We start from the raw sequence: 21,642 nt of genomic DNA on the forward strand, positions 1-21,642 counted from the left end.
GGAGACACTCTGCTGGGTAGTGAGAAATTATTTGGATAGAGAGGGTAGGGATAGAGAGGATGGGGTAGGTAGGGTTTCACATATGAGGCCTGGTGCGTCACTGTTAAATTTTGGATGGGCCTATTTAGATGGAGTTGTCTGGTGGTGATCACAAGGGTTTTGTTCTGTTGGGGGCTCTATTATGAAAATGAACTTAGCCAGGCACATGGGATGATGCCCAGGCATATTCTCTCCCGCGACTTCCACAAGAATCCCATCAGCAACCTAGCCAGACCACTGCCAAAACCAACTTTGAGCAGCAAGTGATAGTGAAAAGGAAATGGGCCTCGGAGCAAGACAGACTGAATTAAAGGTCTAGCGTCATCACTCAGCAAATTATGTCATCTCTCAGAAGTTAGTTTTTTCAGTTGTGGAATGGACATAATACCCACCCCACAGACAGCACTCAAAATATACTCTCTTCCTTCCTTTTGTTTATCAAAACTATGAAAGCAAAACCTCCCATGCTCAATCTTCATAATAATGTTGCATGGCAACTTCAAAACTATCTCATCCATAAACACCTAAGGCAAGGCAAAGTTTTGAGTCTTTCTTGATTTAAAAATTGAAATTTTCTGTAAAAATTTTTAATGTTTTTATTTCAAAATAAAGCACAAAGTAATACAATTTATCCATAGCAGATAAACATTTTTTATTTCATCATGAGCTTTTATTTTTTATTTTTATCTTTTACTTTTGAATTAAATATTCATTACCAATTCAGTTGAGAAGAGGGAAGGAGACACAAACAGAGGTGAGGGGGAGGGGATGAGTACATTCCTACCTTGTGAGGGTGGGAGACAGCTACTTTTACTTTAGCATTTGAATTTTCTAAAAAGACTTTTATTGTTTTTTACGCTTTAAAAACAATATATTTTTTAATTTAAAAAATGTGACTCTCTGCTTTTATTTCCCCCAAACCAACCCTGGGCCAGCAGCAAGTATGTGTGAGGGAGTAAACAGCTCCTGAGATGCTCCAGCCATGAAGGGGAAGGCCAAAAGGAGGAGGTAACCGGTGTAATCGAAAGGAAGAGGGGTACGCGTAACATTTCAAAATTTGCTCTTCACCTTCAAAAAGGAAAATACCACATATCACTCATTCAATCAAAAGGCTTGTTTCCCAGCTCTTTCCCCAGGAGGAAAACAAAACATAACAAAACAAAACACACAAAAAAAGATTATTAGGAAAGAAGAGAGAGAGAAAGAAAAGAACATCTAAAACGACAGTAATGAAAATGAAAATAGCTCTTGATAGGGTGGTAGAACAATGGGTGAATTCTTTTCTCGTGTTTCATCTATATTATCAATATTTGTGCTATAATTAAGGTTGGAAGTCATCTGATGCAGACCGTGCTCTTTTGGAAAATGTGTGGTGTGAGGTTGGGGGTGGGTGTGTAATGTGTACAGGCAGATATGAGTGTGGGAGTATTATGTGTGAACCTGTGTATGTGTGGAGTCTTGAGTGTGTGTATGTGTAGCAACATTGAGGATGTACGTGGACTGTGTGTAGGAAAGAGGGAGGGTGCGTGGACAGGAGTGTGGACAGCACTGTGTGTGTTGATGGTGGAGAATGTGCTCAGTGTAGCATTGTACACTGGTGTGTGTGAGACTGCGATTGTGGCTGTGTGAGCAGTGGTATGTGGGTGTGGTGTGTAGGTGTGGTATGCGTGCGTGTATGTATGGAGTGCGCACAGTGCCAGCGGAGATCAGCGTCTGCTAGGTGAGTTGGCAGACAGCAGGCGCCGATGCTCCTGCTCCAGAGCTCTACCCGGAGCCCTCTGTGGCCCCGCCCCGCCCCCGGTGGCCCCGCCCCCGGTCCAGTCTGAGGCGGCGGCGGCGAGAGCGCGCGGCGCGGGAGGCCGCCCCACTGCGGAACGCGGCGGGGAGGGGAGGGCGGGCTGGAGCTGGCGCCCCGGGCCGGAAGCGCGCGGGTCGCGCAGGGGCGGCCGCGGACATGTGCAAGATGTCCTTCAAGGTGAGCGTCGCGAGCTCCGGGAAGGAGTGCCGGGCCGGGCGGCAGACCTGCGGCGGCGAGCCCGCACCTGGGGACCTCCCGGGGTCGCCGTCGCCGCCGCCGCGGCCCACAGGGTGGAGTGAGCGCCGCCCAGGGTGCTGGCGGGGGACTGGAGGAAGCGACCTGGCTGGGATGGCTCCTGTGGTTTGTGGTTTTGGTTGTGTGGGTTCTGCCTCAAAGGCTTTCGGTACTTAGGGTCTGGGAGCCTGGCGGCCGGGCGAAGGGGCGGCGGGGACTGTCGCCCGGGTAACGGGCGGGGGCGGGGCGGGGAAGAGTCTTGCAGTCAGCACTTCCCTGCGGCCGCGCCTCGGGACAGACCGGGGCTGCGGCAAGGATTCCCGGTTCTGCGTCCTCATTTCGGAATGCCAGTGGCACCACTGTCGCCTCCTCTCCGGAGCACCTTTTGGACGCTGAAGCTGAGAGCTCATCAGCACGGAGTGGAGCTGCAATTGATTACCAGGCTTCAGTGTCCAAAGGAGTCTTGTTTTAAACGAGTTTAAAGTCATTCCATTTAATCTTCACATTTCAGGATGAAAGTGATGATACTTGATTTGCCTCTGTTGAGAGGTCTTAATAAAAATAATAGTTAAAATATACTGATGTGCCTGATTCTGAGCCAGAGGCACCTGGGCGCATCTTCTGAATCCTGAGGAAGACCCTTGAAATGGTACGTTCCTGTGTGTCTCTCCTTTTTTTTTTTTTTTTTTTTAACAAGAAGACTAGAACGTGGAGAAGTTAACTCATCACAGTTTTGCAGCCAGTGAGTGGTGTTAACGTTAAAATCGCGATGTGTCTGGCTCCAAAGTCAGGGTAATCCCATCTCTTATAGTAGCTCATGTAAACAGAGGGATGATATGCTGAGATTTGCATGTTAGAAAGATTACTGGCCACAGTTTGGGAAGGGAGCACCTCTGGGGTCATCTTGCTAAATGGTAGGGGCTTAGTGAACAGGTGTCTGGGATGGAAGCAAGTAAACAAGTGTGAATGACCAAAAAATTTTAGTGTGTGGAATTCTGTAATATTATTTCCTGAGTTATGGAGGGCTACGGAGGTGAAGATAAAATGTTTGGTTTGGGACATGTAAAGTCTAAGGATGGATGGAAGTCCAAGTAAGACAGATATGTAAATTGGGAGCCCAGGAGTATATAGTCTAGGCAGGAGATACAGATGCGATGTAGGAATGAACTGTGTTAAGTGGTAATTAAACCCATGAGAGTGAATGTGCCTAGTGATACCATGTAAAAATGGAAAATAGAGGACTGATGACAAAATCTTGAAGAAGGTGAAGACTTGAGAATGAGTAGAATAAGAGAAACCCATTAAGAAAACTGGAGAGCAGCTACAGATCTGTGAGAACAATCATAAGCATGTGCTGATTTAAGTCAAGGATCTCCAGTCCTTCGATAAAGATGGGGAGGAACTCAGTAATAAATACCAGAGAGAAATTAAGCTAGGAATTGAAAAGTGTCCTTTGTATTTAGTAGCAAAACAGCCACTGGTGATCTTGCTCAGAGCAGTTTCAGGAGCCAGATTGCAATAGTTTCAAAAGAGAGTGGGTGGAAACCACAAGTGTCAAAAACAGTTTCAAAAAGTTCTGCAAGAAACAGTGGCTGAAGCAGGAATTTGGAGTTGGCCAAGGGTTTGTTTGCTTTAAAATGGTAGACACTTGACCATCTTTAAATGATGACAAACATCTCAACAATAAAAAAACAACCAGGGCCCCTGAGTGGCTTAGTTTGTTAAGCGTCTGACTCTTGATCTCAGCTTAGGTCTTGATCTCAGCGTCATGAGTTCAAGCCCTTCATTGAGCTCCACGCTGGGCATGAAAACTACTTAAAATTAAAAATAATAATAATAAAAAAATAAAGACAACTCGATTTAAAGATGGGCAAAGGAGATGAATAGACATTACTCCCAAAAATATATACAAATGATCAATAAGCACCTGAAAAGATGCTCAAAACTATTAATCATCGGGGAAATGCAAATCAAAACCATAATGAGACACCACTTCATGCTCACTGGGATGACTATAATCAACGAGACAGACAATGTCAGGTATTGGCAAGATGTGGAGAAATTCAAGTCTTCATACATTGCTGGTAGGAGTGTAAATGATGCAGCCATATTAGGAAACAGTCTGGTCGTTCTTCAAAAGGTTAAATATAGAGTTACCATATAACCCAGCAATTCTACTCCTAAATATATACCCCCCAAAAATAAAAAGCTATGTTCACACAAAAACTTGTACACAGATGTTCATTTTGTTATTCATAATAGCCAAAAAGTGAAAACAACCCAATGTCCATCATTTGTTTATTATTGATAATAAAATTATATTAAAAACAAAATGTATGTATTAGCTTAAGCTGCCATAACAAACGATTATAGACTGGGTGGCTTAAACTACAGGCTTTTAATTTCTCACAGTTCTGAAGGCTGGCAAGTCCAAGGTCCGAGTGCCAGTAGATTCAGTGTCTGGTGAGAGCTCTCTTCCTGGCTTGCAAACAGCCACCTTCTCACTGGATCCTTACATGGAGGAGAGAAGAAGCTCTGGTGTTCCTCTCTTTTCTTATAAGAACACTGATCTCATCATGGGGCTCTACCCTCTTGACCTCATCTAACCTAATTACCTCCCAAAGGCCTCACCTCCAAATTCCCAATGTGATATCACATTGTGGGTATCCCACTGGGTATTAGGGCTTCAACATATGAGTTGGGGGGAGACACAGATCCTCAGCCCATACCACGATATATCCATACAATAGAATATCATTTAACCATAAAAAAGAAGGAAGCACTGATACATGCTACAATGTGGATGAGCCTTGAAAACATTATATTAAGTAAAAGAAGCCAGACACAAAAGGCCATGTGGTATATGATCCCATTTATATGAAATGTTCAGAATAGGCAAATCCACAGAGACAGAAAGCAGATTCTTGGTTGCCTGCGGCTAGGGAAGAATGGAGATGGGGAGTGATTGTTAATAGGTTTCTTTAGATTAATAGGTTAATAGGTTTTCTGTTAATGAGGTTTCTTTTGGGGGGTAATGAAAATGTTCTGGAATAGTGACAGATATGCAACCTCAGGAATACACTAAAAACCACTGAATCATGCTTCTTTTAAAAGGATGAATTTTTTTAGTATGTAGACTATAATCTCAATAAATATTTAAATTTTTTATTTTTTATTTATTTTATTTTACTTTATTTTATTTTTTGAGAGAACACATGCAGGCTAGGGAAGGGCAGAGAGAGGAGAGAGAATCTCAAGCAGGCTCCATGCTCAGCTCAGAGCCTGACACAGGGCTGGATCCCACAACCCTGGGATCATGACCTGAGCTGAAATCAAGAGTCAGACGCTTAACCAACTGAGCCACCCAGGCGCCCCTCAATAAGTAAGTATTTAAAATAATGATAAGGGGGCTTCATAGAGGGGATGACTAAGCTGAGTGATGAAGCTTTCAGGAGGTTGGTGAGGTGGAAGGCATGATGGGACTTCATTAGTTGTAGGTGTTCCCACTAGACATGTGGGGAGGAAACCCTCTTCCGTTGGAGTTAGAGGAAAAGAGGTGAGGTTGAGGGACAGTATCCACGTTTTGTGAAGTAGAGGCCAGGATAAGGTCAGAATTTGGGGTGGGTAGAAAGGAAGGTGCCAGAATTTGCAGTGAAGAAGGGAGAATGATCAGGAGGTGACAGCTACTAGGTAGGTGAGGTGAAGCCCAGAACAAGAAGGTGGGATGATCTGAGCTGTGAAGGAACAGAGATTTGTGCACATGACTGGAAGGGCAGGATCTGGAAGACAAGTGAGGAGAGCCTAACCCCATTTTCTACCCCAGGGCTAGTGTGGGAGGTGCTGGGGGCTTACAGCAGGGAGACAGAGGAAGTGCTCTGTGCCAGGTTAAGGGTGAAGAGTTGATTCTCCATGAAGTGGATTTCCAAAAGGCACTGAGGGAAGGCTTGAGGGCAAGGGAAGCAGAGTCACAGGCCAGTCGCCTAAGCCGGGCCTCGCCCTTGCTACCATCCTATCAAACATAGTAAAATGTACCCACAGCCCAAGATAATAATAGAGACTTTTTTTTTTTTAACGTTTATTCATTTTTGAGACAGAGAGAGACAGAGCATGAATGGGGGAAGGTCAGAGAGAGAGGGAAACACAGAATCTGAAACAGGCTCCAGGCTCTGAGCTGTCAGCACAGAGCCCGACGCAGGGCTCGAACTCACGGACCGCGAGATCATGACCTGAGCCGAAGTCGGACGCCCAACCGACTGAGCCACCCAGGCGCCCCAATAATAGAGACTTTTTATTGTACATTTTTGGAAAGGTTTTTATAATATTGCTTTAAAAACAACTTAGCATGAATAACATTTAATTTACATTTGTCCATGATTTTTCTGCAATTTTTGTATATAGCCCATAATTCTTGTGTACTGAGAAAATCAGACCTACAAATTATTTTCATGTGCCATCAATATTTTCTGAATACCAAATTTAGCAATGAAGGGAGTTGACAAAGATAGTACATTTTGTAGCTATTTATTCATTCACTTTGATTTTAGAGCCAGAGATTAACGGTTTATTTTCACAGGCCTCAGAAAGTTTTATAGGCCCTAATTCCTGGGTCTCCAAAGCCTTTGTTTAAAAGCCCTGGCATTATGGGGCGCCTGGGTGGTGCAGTCGGTTAAGCGTCCGACTTCAGCCAGGTCACGATCTCGCGGTCCGTGAGTTCGAGCCCCGCGTCGGGCTCTGGGCTGATGTCTCAGAGCCTGGAGCCTGTTTCCGATTCTGTGTCTCCCTCTCTCTCTGCCCCTCCCCCGTTCATGCTCTGTCTCTCTCTGTCCCAAAAATAAAATAAACGTTGAAAAAAAAAATTTAAAAGCCCAGGCATTGTTAGCTGAGTCTATGGGAGAATGAACAGAGCATTATAAATCACAAGTTAGCTTCCTATTCATGACTTAGAGTAATCACACGTAGAGCTATTTGCTTCTGAACCACACGGACTTCTTTGCTTCTGTGTTTTCTCCTTCCTCCATTAAGCTGTCAGCAATCACTGCTATCAGTCTGTCTCCAGTAAACTTCCTCTTTCATAATTGGCAAGTTCTAATTTGTTCTGGTTGGGAAAACAGACACATGTTTGTTAGAATTATTTTTAAAGTAAAAGCAAACTCAGGGGGCGGGTCTGGGCCTCCTTGTGGAATAAAGTTCACAGATCTCGGTGCATTGACTTTTGACTTTGTAACAGCTGTTTCAACTACTCAGGACTTATTCTTCAGGGCTGAAGTTGCCAAAATCCTAACACAATTGAGGAGTTAGACTCTTAACACAGTGAGGGAAGTTACCACTGTAGAGGAAACATTGGTAGATAAAGAACAATACTTGGGTCTTTCTTGAGCATGTTTTAGCCAAGAGGATAAAGCGTCTCAATACCATGTTTCATCTTGGTGACGGAAACTGCTCATGCCTTGGTGAAAAGTATGGGCACTTGTATGTTCCATCCTTGTTCTGAAAGTATGTAAATGATCTCATCATCAGCTCCAGTTCACCAGTCAGCTAAAATTATTTGGATAAGCTACAGGAAAATAAATGTACAAAGCCACATATGTTTTCTTTTAAGTTTATTCATTTATTTTGAGAGAGAGCGAGAGAGCAGGGAGGGGCAGAGAGAGAAGGAGAGAGAGAATCCCAAGCAGGCTCCGCACTGTCAGTGCAGAGCCCAACACGGGGCTCGAACTCGCAGATTGTGAGATCATTGACCTGAGCCAAAATCCAGAGTCAGATGCTTAACCAACTGAGTCACCCAGGTTCCCCAAAGCCATGCATGTTTTTAAACAGCTTTATTGAAATACAAATCACATACCATATAACTCACCCATGTAAAGTGTTCATTTCAGTGCTTTTTAGTATATTCAGACTTGTGCAACCATCAGCACAATCAAGTTTAGAATATTTTCATCACCCATTAGCAGTCACTCTAGCCCCCAGCTATCTAGCTTCCCAGCTTTAGATAACTGCTACTCTGCTTTTCTATCTCTATATATTTGCCTATTCCTGACATATATGTCTTAAACAGACTCTCCACCTGGTCTTGAGTTCTGAGTTTGGAAATGCTGGTGTTGAATGGTCCTACCTCCAAGGCAGAATGCTTGGGGTAGATCAGTTTCCTATCACCTTCAGAAGTGTAGCAATACTGACAACACAGAGGTTAGGCTTCTCTAATGTTTATCAAGCATTCTGAAAATTTCAAATACTTAGCACAAAGGGGACAATGGATGAGAATAGCTAGCAACATCTCAGAGTGTCCTTCTGTGCAAGGCTTCTCAGTCCTGCATTCTCTTATTTAACGTGGCCTCTAACGCCAGAGAAATTCATAACCAAGAAAAGCTCATGTTCTCTTGATTGAATTAATAAATGCACAATCAAAACCCACATGATTCTAAACCTTTTTTGAACTCTACCTTTTAAAAGCCTCTACCCCTCCCCATTAGCTTTTAATCAGAATTCCAGTTCTGTACAAGTAACAATTTCCCTTCTGTGTTTCCTCTCCCCTTCCTTCCTGTAACTAATTGCTGTTAGTATAATAATGAGCAGTGTATAAGCCAAAATTCTGGAAGTAAAGGGGAGAAAAAAAGGACTTTCTCACAGGGAAAGTCCTCAGACTCTACACTCAAAAATGGGGTTGAATGCTGGCTCTGTTACTTGCTAACTGTATGACCTTGAGTAATTCATTTCTGTGCCTCAGTTTCCTCTTCTTAAAAATGGGAATAATAAAAACACCAATGTTGTGGAATTGTTCTGCTAATTAAATACCTCAGAGCAGTGAAAGTGCTTAGCACACCGGCTAGAAGAGCAAGATCTCAGCCTTGGTTGGTGTTGCTATTCTTCATATCATGACCAGCAAGCCCGAGGGAGGCTCACTGGCCTCTTTGTAGAGATCAGAAAAATCAAGAAAGAGGTTAAATAGCAAAGCATTTCCACATGCATCATCTCCTTCAAAGGCTAGAGGTCTTGCCCCTGTTTCACTCCACAGCATTTATGATTATGTGCATATCGTACCCAGAGGAGGTTTGGAAGCTATCCAGGCAATGTGATTTGTGTAGACCCTAAAGAGAAGGAAGTTCAGGGGACTTTCCGTCTTGGCAGAAGAGGAGCTTGGAATGAGGGTAGGAAGGAGGTCATTGGGGTCATGCTGCCTTATTCCTTGCTGTCTACAGAATTCCAGGGAGGCAGAACAGTGTGATGGCTAACAGGGCAGCCCCAGCACCAGGCTGCCTAGGCCCGAAGCCTGCCTGTCATCTCTCCCTTAGCTGTGCAGCGGGCTGGTACCGGCACCCACTTCACTGAGCCACCGTGAAGATTCAGCAAGAGAGCATGTGCGGAGGACATACGGAGCGGTACAAAACAAGCACTTAGTATTAGCACAGGATTCCTGCCCTCCACTAAATGTGTCTGCCGTGGTGTGATGGGAGAACTTACCCATTCTTTTGGGAGTCGTTTCCACCTGGAAGCCCCTTAGGCACTTGAAAGCATGTTCAAAGCTGAACTCCTTTTTTTCCCAAAGCCTGCCCCTCTTCCCGTGTTTTCCCACTTCAAGGAATGGCACCGCCTCAACCAGGCACTCCAACCAGAAACCTGGGACTCAGTCCAGCCTCCTTCTCCCACCTTCTCCTGCACATACAGTCTAATCCTCCCGTCCCGCTATTTTTGCCTGAGCTCGGGCCCTTAAATTCTCTTCCCCGTCTATGCGGTAGTCCCCTAACCCTAACACTGGTAGTCCCCAGACCTCAGTCTGGCTCCAGTCATCAGTCCATTCTCCCTGAAGCTGCCACAGGGACCTTTCTGAAACACAAAGCCGATAGTATCTCCTCACCTTAAAACCCTGCCTTGGCTCCCCAGTACCCCGGCAAACTCCGTCGCACAGCACAGCAGATCCTTTGGGATCTGGCCCTCACTGCCTATAGCGCCGCATTGTCCCTTGCCCTCTCTCCCCTCCCATCCCTCCGTCTAGCCCTTCCAAGCTAGTGACGGTTCCCAGAATGCTATGATGAGCCTCCACATCTTTGCTTTCACCGCTCTTTCTGCCTGGGATGCTCATTACCCAGTTCCCCACTCATCTTCTGAGACTCTTCTTGAGAATTCCTTCTCTTTGAAACCATTACTGGCCCCCCCCCCCCCCCCCATATAGGCCCGGCCATTCTCTGCTCTCCTTACATTATCCACATTCCGACTCTAGCACCTGTAATAATTTCTGATGCCTATTGGCATGACATGCTTTCCTGTGGGGCCATAAAGCCATTGGAGCAGAGCTCAAGTTTCATTCTTACCTCTTGTCCTAGCCCCTGGCCAGTGCCCCTGTCCCCAGTACATGCCAGTGACCAAGCAAATTAAGTCACCTGAACAAGCATTTCAAAGAGCTGTGAGGAATAGCATTTATAGCGACAATTCTTGAGTGTTCACCATCAAACAGTGTTTCCACGTATTCTCCCCTTTAATCCTCTAACGACACACGGCAGAGGTACTGCTACTGGCATTATTAGTCCCATTTTATTGGGACGGAGAGAAGTTAAATAACCTGCCCAGGGTCACAGAGCTGGGAAGTAGCAGTCTTCGGACTTGAACTCAGCTCTTTCTTACCTCAAATCGACTACTCTGTCTTGCCTCCACCTCTCGCACTTGAGGGAAAAGGAAATCTTTACAGCTGTTCACAAAGCTCAGTTTCCAGAACCTCATAGGAAGCGAGGAAATCTGTCCCTGACAGGAGAGGAAGCCCCAGAGCCATCCTCAAGGCAGGAGAGGCTCCCAGCTGGAGAGCTTATTATGACGATAGAAGTTTGTGGCGTGCAGATGGGTTTTGAAAATAATTTGGGGTTAAAGAGAAACAACAAAATCACTAAAAATGACTTACAATTTATTACTCTCAAGTCTTCATGTTTCAGGAAAAGCCAGCAGGGCTGGCGTATTAAGTTCTCTTCCTAATTCACCCTCCAAACTTCATTTTGGCTTTGTGCAATCTCTCTGCCTAAAGGGCATTGTTTCGTGATTTATGATACAAGGCAGGCCTGCCTGGCCATTGCTTCAGCCAGTTACTGACAGCTGTTAACAGTGGAGCCAGCCTGGAACAAGAGCCGCAAACACCGTGTGTGTGTTCACCGGGTGTGAACGTCACCATGGCAGTTCGGCGTGAAAATTCCCGGGGCCATCACATTTAGGCTGTCAGGGGGAAAAGCAAATTGTTCGTCTGGAATTTGAGGTGACTTTTGTTCCCCTACCTGAGCCAGGAAACTATTTGAAGTATGTTTGTAACCTGCTTAGCACTCCCTGCTTGGCCACGCTCTCCTCCAAGAATGCACAAGAGCACTAAGTTGTGTGTGAGCTGAAGGGCTGAAGAAAAGAAATCCTCATAGCAACAAATGCCACCTTGCCTGTGCCCTCACTGTTCATTTTAGGTGGCTCTGTGGAGGGGCACCTGGTTGGCTTAGTTGGTAGAGCATGTGACTCTTGAGCTCAGGGTTGTGAGTTTGAGCCCCACATTGGGTGTGGAGATTACTTAAAAATTGAAAAAAAAAAAATTAAACCTAAGATGGCTCTGTGTTGTGGCTGATGTTGCTGTGTTTTCTTTTAACTTAGCATAAATAAGTAAGATACTGAATTTAAGGGGTGTCTGGGTGGCTCAGTAGGTCAAGAAACCAACCCTTGGTTTCAGTTAAGGTCACAATCTCACAGTTCATGAGTTCAAGCCCCATGTCGGGCTCTGCGTTGTCAGCTTGGGATTCTCTCTCTCCCTCTCTTTCTTCCCCTCCCCTGCTCTCTCTCTCTCTTTCTCTCTCAAAATAAATAAATAAACTTAAAAAAAAAAAAAGAAATAGGTCTGCCTTGAAGAAACTTATTAAAAAAAAAGAGATACTGAATTTAATACCTTGTCAGTATACTTAAAATTTTTTAAAATATTTTTTCATGTTTATTTTTGAGAGAGAGAGAGTGCAAGCGGGGGAAGATCAGAGAGAGAAGGAGACACAGAACCCAAAGGAGGCTCCAGGCTCTGAGCTGTCAGCACAGAGCCTGACGTGGGGCTCAAACCCATGAGCCATGAGATCATGACCTGAGCTGAAGTCAGATGCACAACCAACTGAGCCACCCAGGCACCCCCCTTATCAGTATAATTAAAAGATATCTTGCATAAAACTGGTGCAGCCACTCTGGAAAATAGTATGGAGTTTCCTCAAAAAATTAAAAGTAGAACTATCCTATAACCCAGCAATTGCACTACTAGGCATTTATCCACGGGATACAGGTGTGCTGTTTCGAAGAGACACATGCACCCCCATGTTTATAGCAGCACTATCAACAATAACCAAAGTATGGAAAGAGCCCAAATGCCCATCGATGGATGAATGGATAAAGAAGAGGTGGTATATATATACAATGGGGTATTACTTGGCAATCAAAAAGAATGAAATCTTGCCATTTGCAATTATGTGGATGGAACTGGAGGGTATTATGCTAAGTGAAATTAGTCAGAAAAAGACAAAAATCATATGACTTCACTCATATGAGGACTTTAAAATACAAAACAGGTGAACATAAGGGAAGGGAAGCAAAAATACTAAAAACCAGGGAGGGGGACAAAACAGACTCTTAAATATGGAGAACAAACAGAGGGTTGCTGGAGGGGTTGTGGGGGGGGGGGGATGGGCTAAATGGGTAAGGGACATTAAGAAATCTCCTGAAATCATTGTTGCACTATATGCTAACTAACTTGGATGTAAATTTCAAAAATAAATTAAAAAGTTTTTTAAAAGATACCTTGCATAAAAGCTCTTTGGGGTCAGATAGGTGTTTTAAGCCCACCCAAAAAGTGCTCTTGTTAAATAATGTCAATGCTAGAAAATTTCCTGAGACCACAAAATTCTTTATTAGTATCGATACTCTGAATTTAATTTTGCCTATCTAGGGCATTGAGGAGGGCACTTGTTGGGAAGAGCACTGGGAAACCAATTTGACAATAAATTATATTAAAAAAATTTTGCCTATCCTAACTTTGTAAAGAAAAGTGGGCAGAAAGAAAGAAGCTAGCATCTGTAAGCATTTATGATGTGTTGGGCACTGTATTCACCAGTTAACCTATATTATTTAATCCTTACCGTAATTTTCAAGTCAGGTAGTGTAAGACTCACCAAGGCCAAGTCATTTGCCCAAGGCTGGGATTGAAACCCAGTGCAGTCTGGTTCCAGAGCCTCTCCTCCAGCCCTACCCTCCCCTGCCATGGACTGTTCGCTACAGATCCAAATTGATGTGTTCTAGAAAAGGCAATTGGACTGCAGTCAACTCTGCCAGGCTGATTTTTCAAGAACTGTTTGCCAGCTCTATTCCTTCCATAGGCTGGTTCCAATATTATCTTTGCAACTTTAAAATCACACAGCAGTGGAAAGAAGGACCCATACAAGGACACGTAACAGCATCTCCTGCCCAGAGTTCTTTATTCTTAAGTGAATCCCCTGGCAAGTTCTAGCTGAAGCAAAGAAAATTAGGTGGAGGGAAGGTGAAACATTTGCCCAGACAGTTGGAATCAGGCAGAAAGTTGAGAGCACAGAAAAGATGTGGGTTGGGGAGGTCAGGTTTGAGAGAGATTTCTCTCTGCTTAGAGGTGAACGGGGGTTTGGGAATGTTTCAAGGAGGAAATCGGATTTAAGCAGGGCTTTGGCCTTGAAGGATGGGGGAGAACTCATTTCACGCAAAAAAGGAAACTGTGAACAAAGACACAGAGGCAGGAAAGTGAGGACATTGCTGGGAGTATTAATAGTGCTGTATTATCAACAACATTGCTCTTCATAAGAGCACTGTGGCTCCGATATCTGGTATGAAACAGAATGTATTCCATAGCCAAGTATATTACTGGCATCTATTGCTGGAGGAGTGGTCTTTCAGATACACATCTGGAAATTCTGCCTTTTGAATGGTATATATTTGCATAGAAGCAGTCGTATTAACTGATGTTGATCCTAAGATCCTGTTTCATTTTGCTTCTGCAGAAGGAAACTCCACTTGCCAACGCCGCATTCTGGGCAGCAAGGAGAGGAAACCTGGCTCTGCTCAGGCTGTTGTTGAACAGCGGTCGGGTGGATGTGGACTGCAGGGACAGTGTACGGATGGATTCATTTGGTATATGCATGCCAAGGACACGCCGTTTCCCCTGCTGGCACGAGAGCAGCTCATGAATACATTTCCCTTTGCGATGCTTATCTACTTTTTCATGTTTGCCTGCTTTATCCCTTGTAAAAGTCCAAGGTACCCTGGTGAGTGTAAAAAACATCCTGGGCAAACCATTATGTGCACAAAACCAGAGGCGGCCACAATAGGGGAAGTGGCACCTCAATGGGAATCAGAATTGGCAAATTCCAAGAAGGAAAGGGCTTTCAGTCTGAGAATTCAAACCAACTCCTTTCATGGAAAGTGGAGATAATTCAGAGCAGAAGAGGGCTGCCATGGATGTGGAAGGTGGGCTTTTCTACAAGGGTAAGAGAACTGAAGATGGAAACCTCCGCCCAGCTTCTTACCTTTCGTTATCTTTGCAAACATCAGTACACTCACTGGCAAGGAGGGGGTCTAAAAATCGATACTACTGCCACCGGCAGGCATCACTTAGGGAGCCCTCCCTCTCCAGACAGAGGCAGTGATTTCTCTGTATTCAGCAGGACTCTGCATCTCTGGGGAGCAGGAAGACCTCAAATGAGAGAGAAAGAGAGAAGCAGCAGAAATATTTTAATGTTAGGAATAAAAATGTTTTCAAATGAGCCCTATTGTTTTCCCAAAAGCTGGCTGTGCCATTTCCAGCTTTTACTGCACAAATTTGCTAAGTAAGATCAGCCACCAGCCTGAGTGAGATAGCAAAGCTTGTTGCACTCTGCACACTGGGGGCATTGGTGTGCAGTTATCTAGGGTTGGCACCGCCAGTCCACTCAGACCCTTCTCCAGCTTGCTGTGTCCCAGAGACTGAAATGTACGGCCTAGTGGACTTGCTTCCCTCTGGCCTCCACTTGGGTTTGGCCAATGGGAGTGCTGGTAGGAATCAGAGAGTGGGAGGGCAGGGACGCTGGGGAACCCAGTGTCCCCTGTTCTGTCTGGCAGCAGTGCTCTCGTTCTGTGTCCTAGGAGTTTCCACCCTCCCCACCCCAGCCCTGTGCCTTCAGGCCCGGGCTGGCAGGGGAGCCCCACTGCTGCTAGCTCCTAGTGCAACATTGTTCTTGGAGTGTCCCTGTACCCAGGGCACAGCGTTATCAATTATTAAAATTTCCTCCAACTATCCCAGTGCGAATGTGCCATCTGTTCCTTGCCAGGACCCAGACTGGTATGGACTCGGGCATCTGCGAACTGGCCATCCCAGTCTTACTTGGGTCTTAATGGGCAGCAGTGCCCCCTGGACCAAACTGGAGCAGGTTTTCATCGTGGCCTCACCCACTGACCATGTTGATGACAGCTTTTCCTCTTTGTCTTGAAGTCACCTGTTTTCAGCCACTCCTATGACTTTTTCCTTATATCCAGTGTCCTAGGAGCCTCCTCACAGCACCACGCGCACCCTGCCTCCCAGACAGTACCCCACACTCAGCCTTCCCTGTGCCCTTTCCTCCTCAATGCCGCCTGTCCTGCCACTTCCTTCCCCCCTCAGAGCTCATCCTCTGTCTCTGTCTGCTGGGTGATGAGTAGCTTTTTCAAACAGAGATTTTGCTACTAGGCCAGATACCAATGTTTACTCCTCCTCGTTTAGCATAAAAACTCATTTTGTTAACAGCTTTCTGGAGAAAAGATTCCTTAACCCAAAGGAGAGAGCCTAAATGATGGTAATTTCAGACATTGATTTTGAAAGAGTCTCTAAGATTGGTGGTGATGGAGACAGGGAGAGGTTTGGGAACAGTGTAGGTGTTGGTTTCCCTTCACATTTCACGGGGAGAGTTTCTACCTCCTTCAGGTACCACCTGAATGTGGAGTCTGGGTCCCAGGATGCCTGTGGTGCTGAATGACCTCTACTCTAGTCCTACCCAGCCTCCGGTTCACCTGGGACTCCTAGGAGAGCTGATGGAATGCAAGAGGAGGCCCTGGGGCTCTCCTGGGAACCGCTCCCAACCTCAAGTTCACGGCCATGTTCAAACTTCCAACAGACAACATGTAAAGAATGAATACATTATCGCCAGGCCACCCACCACATGGCAAAGCTTTGAATTACATTCACCTTCATTTCTCGAGTAACGCTGTCCTCACATGATGTTTACATTTTTTGCTTCCTTCATCTTTCTGATGCACATCTACCACAAAGATGTGCAGTGGCAGCTTCCTCCAGCCTTTTTAGATGTATGAATGAAGGTGTTTCAATGTCCTGTTTGTTGGAGTCTTCACCAGGTTTATATCCCCCCATATCCTCCTTCTATTCAAAATCAGCTAGTTTTAAAAGATACATTTTAACATCAGCCAATGAAATAAAGTAACCTTAATCTTTAGAGAATTAGTCATCTGTCAAACTAGCAAGTTTTTACTATAAAGGAAAGACTTTTATGTAGCTTAATCAAGGGATACTACTTCATAGAATGAATTTGAAGGTTTTCCTTTCTCTTATATTTTTGGAATAATTTTAGAATAATAGATATCAACTCTTCCTGAAATGTTTAGTAGAATTTACCTGTGAAGCCATCTGGTCCCAGACTTTTGTTTGTTGGGAGTTTTTTGATTACCGATTTAACTTCATTGCCAGTAATTGGTCTGTTCAAATTTGTTATTTCTTCCTGATTCAGTTTTGGTAAGTTATATGTTTCTAGGAGTTTTTCCAGTTCTTCTAGGTTGTCCACTTTTTTGGCACATAATTCTTTACATATTCTCATATAATCCTTTGTATTTCAGTGGTGTTGGTAATTATTTCTCCCCTTTCATATCTGATTTTGTTTATTTGAATTCTCTCTCTTTTCTTTTTGATTACTGTTGCTAAAAGTTTATCAATTTTGTTGATCTTTTCAAAGAACCAGCTACTGGTTTCATTGATTTGTTCTATTGTGGGTTTTTTTGTTTTGTTTTGTTTTGTTTTGTTTTTTAGTTTCTGTATCATTTATTTCTTCTCTAATCGTTATTATTTCCTTCCTTCTGGTTTTGGGTTTTGTTTGTTCTTTTTTCAGTTCCTTTAAGTGTAATGTTAGGTTGCTTATTTGAGATTTTTCTTGCTTCTTAAGGTAGGCCTGTACTGCCGTAAACTTCCCTCTTGGAACTACTTTGGCTGCATCCCAAAGATTTTGGACCTTTGTGTTTTCATTTTCAGTTGTCTCCGTGTATTTTTTGTATTTCTTTGATTTCTTCATCGATCCATTCATTATTTAATAGCATGTTATTAACTTCCATGTATTTGTGCTCTTTCCAATTTTTTTTCTTATGGTTGATGTCTAGTTTCATAGCATTGTAGTCAGAAAAGATGCATAGTATGGCTTCAATCTTTTTGAATTTGTTGATACTTGTTTCATAGTGTAATATATGATCTTTTCTGGAGAATTCCACGTGCACTTGAAAAGAATGTGTATTCTGCTGTTTTAGGATGGAATGTTCAAAATATATCTGTTAAACCTAGTTGGTCCAAAAAAACCGAACTAAAACCAAACCAAACCAACCAACCAACCAAGCAAACAAACAAAAAAAACAAAAAAACCCAAAAAACCTAGCTGGTCCAATGTGTATTCAAAGCTACTGTTTCCTTGTTGATTTTCTGTTCAGATAATCTGCCCATTGATTTAAGTGGAGTGTTAAAGCCCCTTACACTTATTGTATTATTATCAATTAGTTCCTTTATGTTTGTTATTAACTGTTTTATGTATTTGGGTGTTCTCATGTTCAGTGCATAAATATTTACGATTGTTCTATCTTCTTGTTGGATTGTCTCCTTAATGATTATATACTGTCCTTCTTCATCCCTTGTTACAGTTTGTTTTAAAGTCTATTTTGTCAGATATAAGTATTGCTACCCTGGCTTTCTTTCATATCTGTTTGCATTATAAATGTGTCTCCATCCCTTCACTTTCAATCTGCAGGTTTTTTTTGGTCTGATATGAGTCTCTTATAGGCAGCGTATAGATAGATCTTATTTTTTTTTATGCATTCCATCACCTGATGTCTTTTAATTGGAGCATTTAGTCCATTTACATCCAAAGTAATTATTGATAGGTATGTATTTGTTGCCATTTTGTTTCTTGTTTTATGGTTGTTTTTATAGTTCTCTGTTCCATTCTTCCCTTGCCCTCTTCTCTCATGGTGAGTTGGCTTTTTTAAGTGATATTCTTGGATTCCTTTCTCTTTGTTTTTTGTATATCTGTTGCAAGATCCATCTATATGCTGCCTGTAAGAGACTCATTTCAGACCAAAAGACATCTGCCAATTGAAAGTGAAGGGATGGAGACACATTTATAATGCAAATGGATATGAAAGAAAGCCAGGGCAGCAATATTTCTGTCTGACAAAATAGACTTTAATAGATGGGTTTTGATTTGTGGTTACCATTAGGTTTGCATATAACATCTTCTGGATATAGTGGTCTATGTTGATGGTCACTTAATGGTCATTCTTTGCTCCTCTCTCCCCCCCACCACATTTTAGGTATATGATGTCATACTTTACATCCTTTTATTTTGTGAGTCTCTTGACTAGTTTTTACAGGTATACTTATTTTTGCTGCTTTTGTGCTTCCTACTTTTCTTACTCTTAGTTATGGTCTTTCCTTTCCACTGAAAGAGTCCCCTTTAACATTTAGGTTTAGTGGTCATGAATTTTGGTTTAGTAAGACTGGTTTAGTGGTCATGAATTCCTTTAACTTTTGTTTGTCTGGAAAACTCTATCTCTCCTTCTATTCTGAATGGTAGCCTTGCTGGGTAGAGTATTCTTGACTTCAGATTTTTCCCTTTCAGCGCTTTGAATATATCCTGACGCTCCCTTCTGGCCTGCAAAATTTCTGATGAAAAATCTGCTGATAGCCTTATGGAACTTCTCTTATACTTAACTTTCTTCTTTCCTCTTGTGGATTTTAAAATTATCTCTTTATCACTACTTTTTGCCATTTTAATTACTATGTGTCTTGGTGTGGACCTCCTTGGGTTGATTTTGTTGAGGGATCTCTGTGCCTCCTGGATCTGGATTTCTGTTTCCTTCCCCAGATTTGGGAAGTTATCAGCTTTTATTTCTTCCAATAAATTTTCTCTGTCTTCTCCTTCTGGAATCCCTATAATGCAAATGTTATACTTGATGGAGTTTCTGAGTTCCCTACATCTATTCTCATTTTGCATATTTTTTTCTCTCACTTGCTCAGCCTGATTCCTTTCCATTAATCTGTCCTCCAGGTCACTGATTCATTCTTCTGCTTCTCTTAGTCTGCTCTTTATTCAATCTAATGTATTTTTAAATTCACTTACTGTATTCTTCATCCCTGAATGATTCTTTGTTATCTTTTTGTCAAGGGTCTCACTGATGTCCTCCTCTCTTTTCTCAATTCCAGTGAGTATGTTTATGACCGTTACTTTAAATACTCTGTCAAACATATTATTTTTTAAAATTTTTTTATGTTTATTTATCTTTGAGAGAGGGGGAAGGAGGGGTACGGAGAGAAGGAGACACAGAATCCAAAGCAGGATCCAGGTTCTCAGCTGTTAGCACAGATCCTGACATGGCGCTCGAACTCACAAACCACAAGATCATGACCTGAGCCGAAGTTGGACACTTAACTGACTGAGCCACCCAGGCACCCCTATCACGCATATTATTTATCTCCATTTTGCTTAGCTCTCTTACTGTGATTTTGTCCTGTTCTTTCATTTGGGACATATTCCTCTGTCTCATTTATTTTGTCTAACTCTCTGTGTATGTTTCTCTATGTTAGGAAAGTTAGCTACATCTCCTGCTCTTGAAAGTAGTGACCTTATGGAAAGAAGAAGAGGTCCTGTAGTGCCCTGCAGTGCAGTGTCCCCTGTTCACCAGAATCTGGTGCTTCAGAGGTGTCTCCTATGTGTGTTTTGTGCCCAGCTGTTGTGGTTGAGCCACTTTTTCCACAGTTCAGGTATCTGCAGTGGCTCTCTTTGCCTGTTTTAGGCAGTGTTTGGTCCCTATAGTGTTAGTGGGCCAGTCTGGGGCCATCATGGGCTTGAGTTTAGTCATACTAGGTGTTTGCCAGAGATGCAGCAGCACCAAACTGCAGTGTCCTTTCCCATGTTGTCCAGAGAATCTTTTGTTGGTTGGCGGGGCCTGCAATCAGGCCAGCTGTCTGCCGCCAGTCCACTGCTGGGGTTGTGGTGTGACTGCTGTGTGCAGTTATCCTTCCCTCTCCCCAGGTCAGGAGTCACTTTGGAATGGTGCTGGCTCTTGTTGGGGCTGCTTGCACACTACCAGGCTCGTGGCCCTGGTTTGAATAGACTCTGGCCAAGAGCATATTAGAGTGGGTAGATCCACAACATGCACGGAGGTTGGGGGGTGGGGTGGGGAGGAGGGGCTGTGATGTTAGCAAGTTAGGTAGTGAATGTGGGTGCTGCACTGGTTCCTGCAAGTGGTTGTGTTTTTGCTGGAAGGAAGGGGAAAGAAATGGTTCCTTCCAGCTCCTTTGTTCCTGGAGAAGTCTCCCCAATGATCCCTGCTCCTCCAGCATACCTCTGAGACTAGTAAACAAATCTCCCTCCCATATACCCGAGTCATGTTTCAAACTGCTGCTTCTGTGCTCTATCTCCATGGGCTGTTTGTGGTGCTGTCTCTTAAAGGGTGAGGATTTCAGTTTCCTCTCACCCTCCAGCCTCTCCCAGAGCTGAGTCACTGATTTTTAAAATTCCAAGATATGGGGTGCCTGGGTGGCGCAGTCGGTTAAGCGTCCGTCTTCAGCCAGGTCACGATCTTGCGGTCTGTGAGTTCGAGCCCCGCGTCAGGCTCTGGGCTGATGGCTCAGAGCCTGGAGCCTGTTTCCGATTCTGTGTCTCCCTCTCTCTCTGCCCCTCCCCCGTTCATGCTCTGTCTCTCTCTGTCCCAAAAATAAATTAAAAAAAACGTTGAAAAAAAAATTTTTTTTTAAATAAAATTCCAAGATTTAAGTCCTAAAATTCAGTCCCCCTAGTTTTCAAAGCCAAATATTATGAGGACTCATCTTCCACGTGCAGGTTCCCCCGGTGGAATAGTCTGTTTCTCTCCCTTCTCCACAGCTCCCTCCCTACCCCAACCCCCCACTTCCTGCATACAGCAGTGGTCCATTTAGCTCCCCACCACATCTCCACCCTTCCTACCCTCTTCAGTGTGGGCTCTTCTCTACCTTTAGTTATGGAGTTAGTTCTTCCAATCTTTGGATTATTTTCTGAGTTATTTAACACTGATGTGAGTGTTATCTATTGTAACTCCCATTGTGTATCTATTGATACTCCCATTGTATCTATGGGACAAGGTGACCATAGGGTCCTCCTACTTCACTATCTTCCCAGCAATCCACCACATTGTTTTTGTTTTGTTTTGTTTTAATTTGAGAGAGAGAGTGCAAGCGGGGGAGAGGAGCAGAAGGAGAGAGAGAGAGAGAGAGAGAGAGAGAGAGAGAGAGAGAGAGAGAGAGA

At 43.7% G+C, this 21,642-nt stretch overlaps 1 protein-coding gene across 1 annotated transcript in view; it reads left to right on the plus strand.

Annotated features, from left to right (window-relative positions):
- Nucleotides 1–1,895: 1,895 nt before the first annotated feature.
- ANKRD29 (ankyrin repeat domain 29) overlaps nt 1,896–21,642 on the plus strand; it is a 54,485-nt gene continuing 34,738 nt past the window's right edge. Inside the window, exons 1-2 of the mRNA XM_040479223.1 lie at nt 1,896–2,014; nt 14,083–14,193. Coding sequence (XP_040335157.1) covers nt 1,994–2,014; nt 14,083–14,193 — 132 coding nt within the window. The 5' untranslated portion in view covers nt 1,896–1,993. The remainder of the gene's footprint in view (nt 2,015–14,082; nt 14,194–21,642) is intronic.

This window comes from Herpailurus yagouaroundi, unplaced genomic scaffold (assembly GCF_014898765.1).
Source record: "Herpailurus yagouaroundi ecotype Mexico unplaced genomic scaffold, PumYag 142, whole genome shotgun sequence".
NCBI classification, from domain to species: domain Eukaryota; kingdom Metazoa; phylum Chordata; class Mammalia; order Carnivora; family Felidae; genus Herpailurus; species Herpailurus yagouaroundi.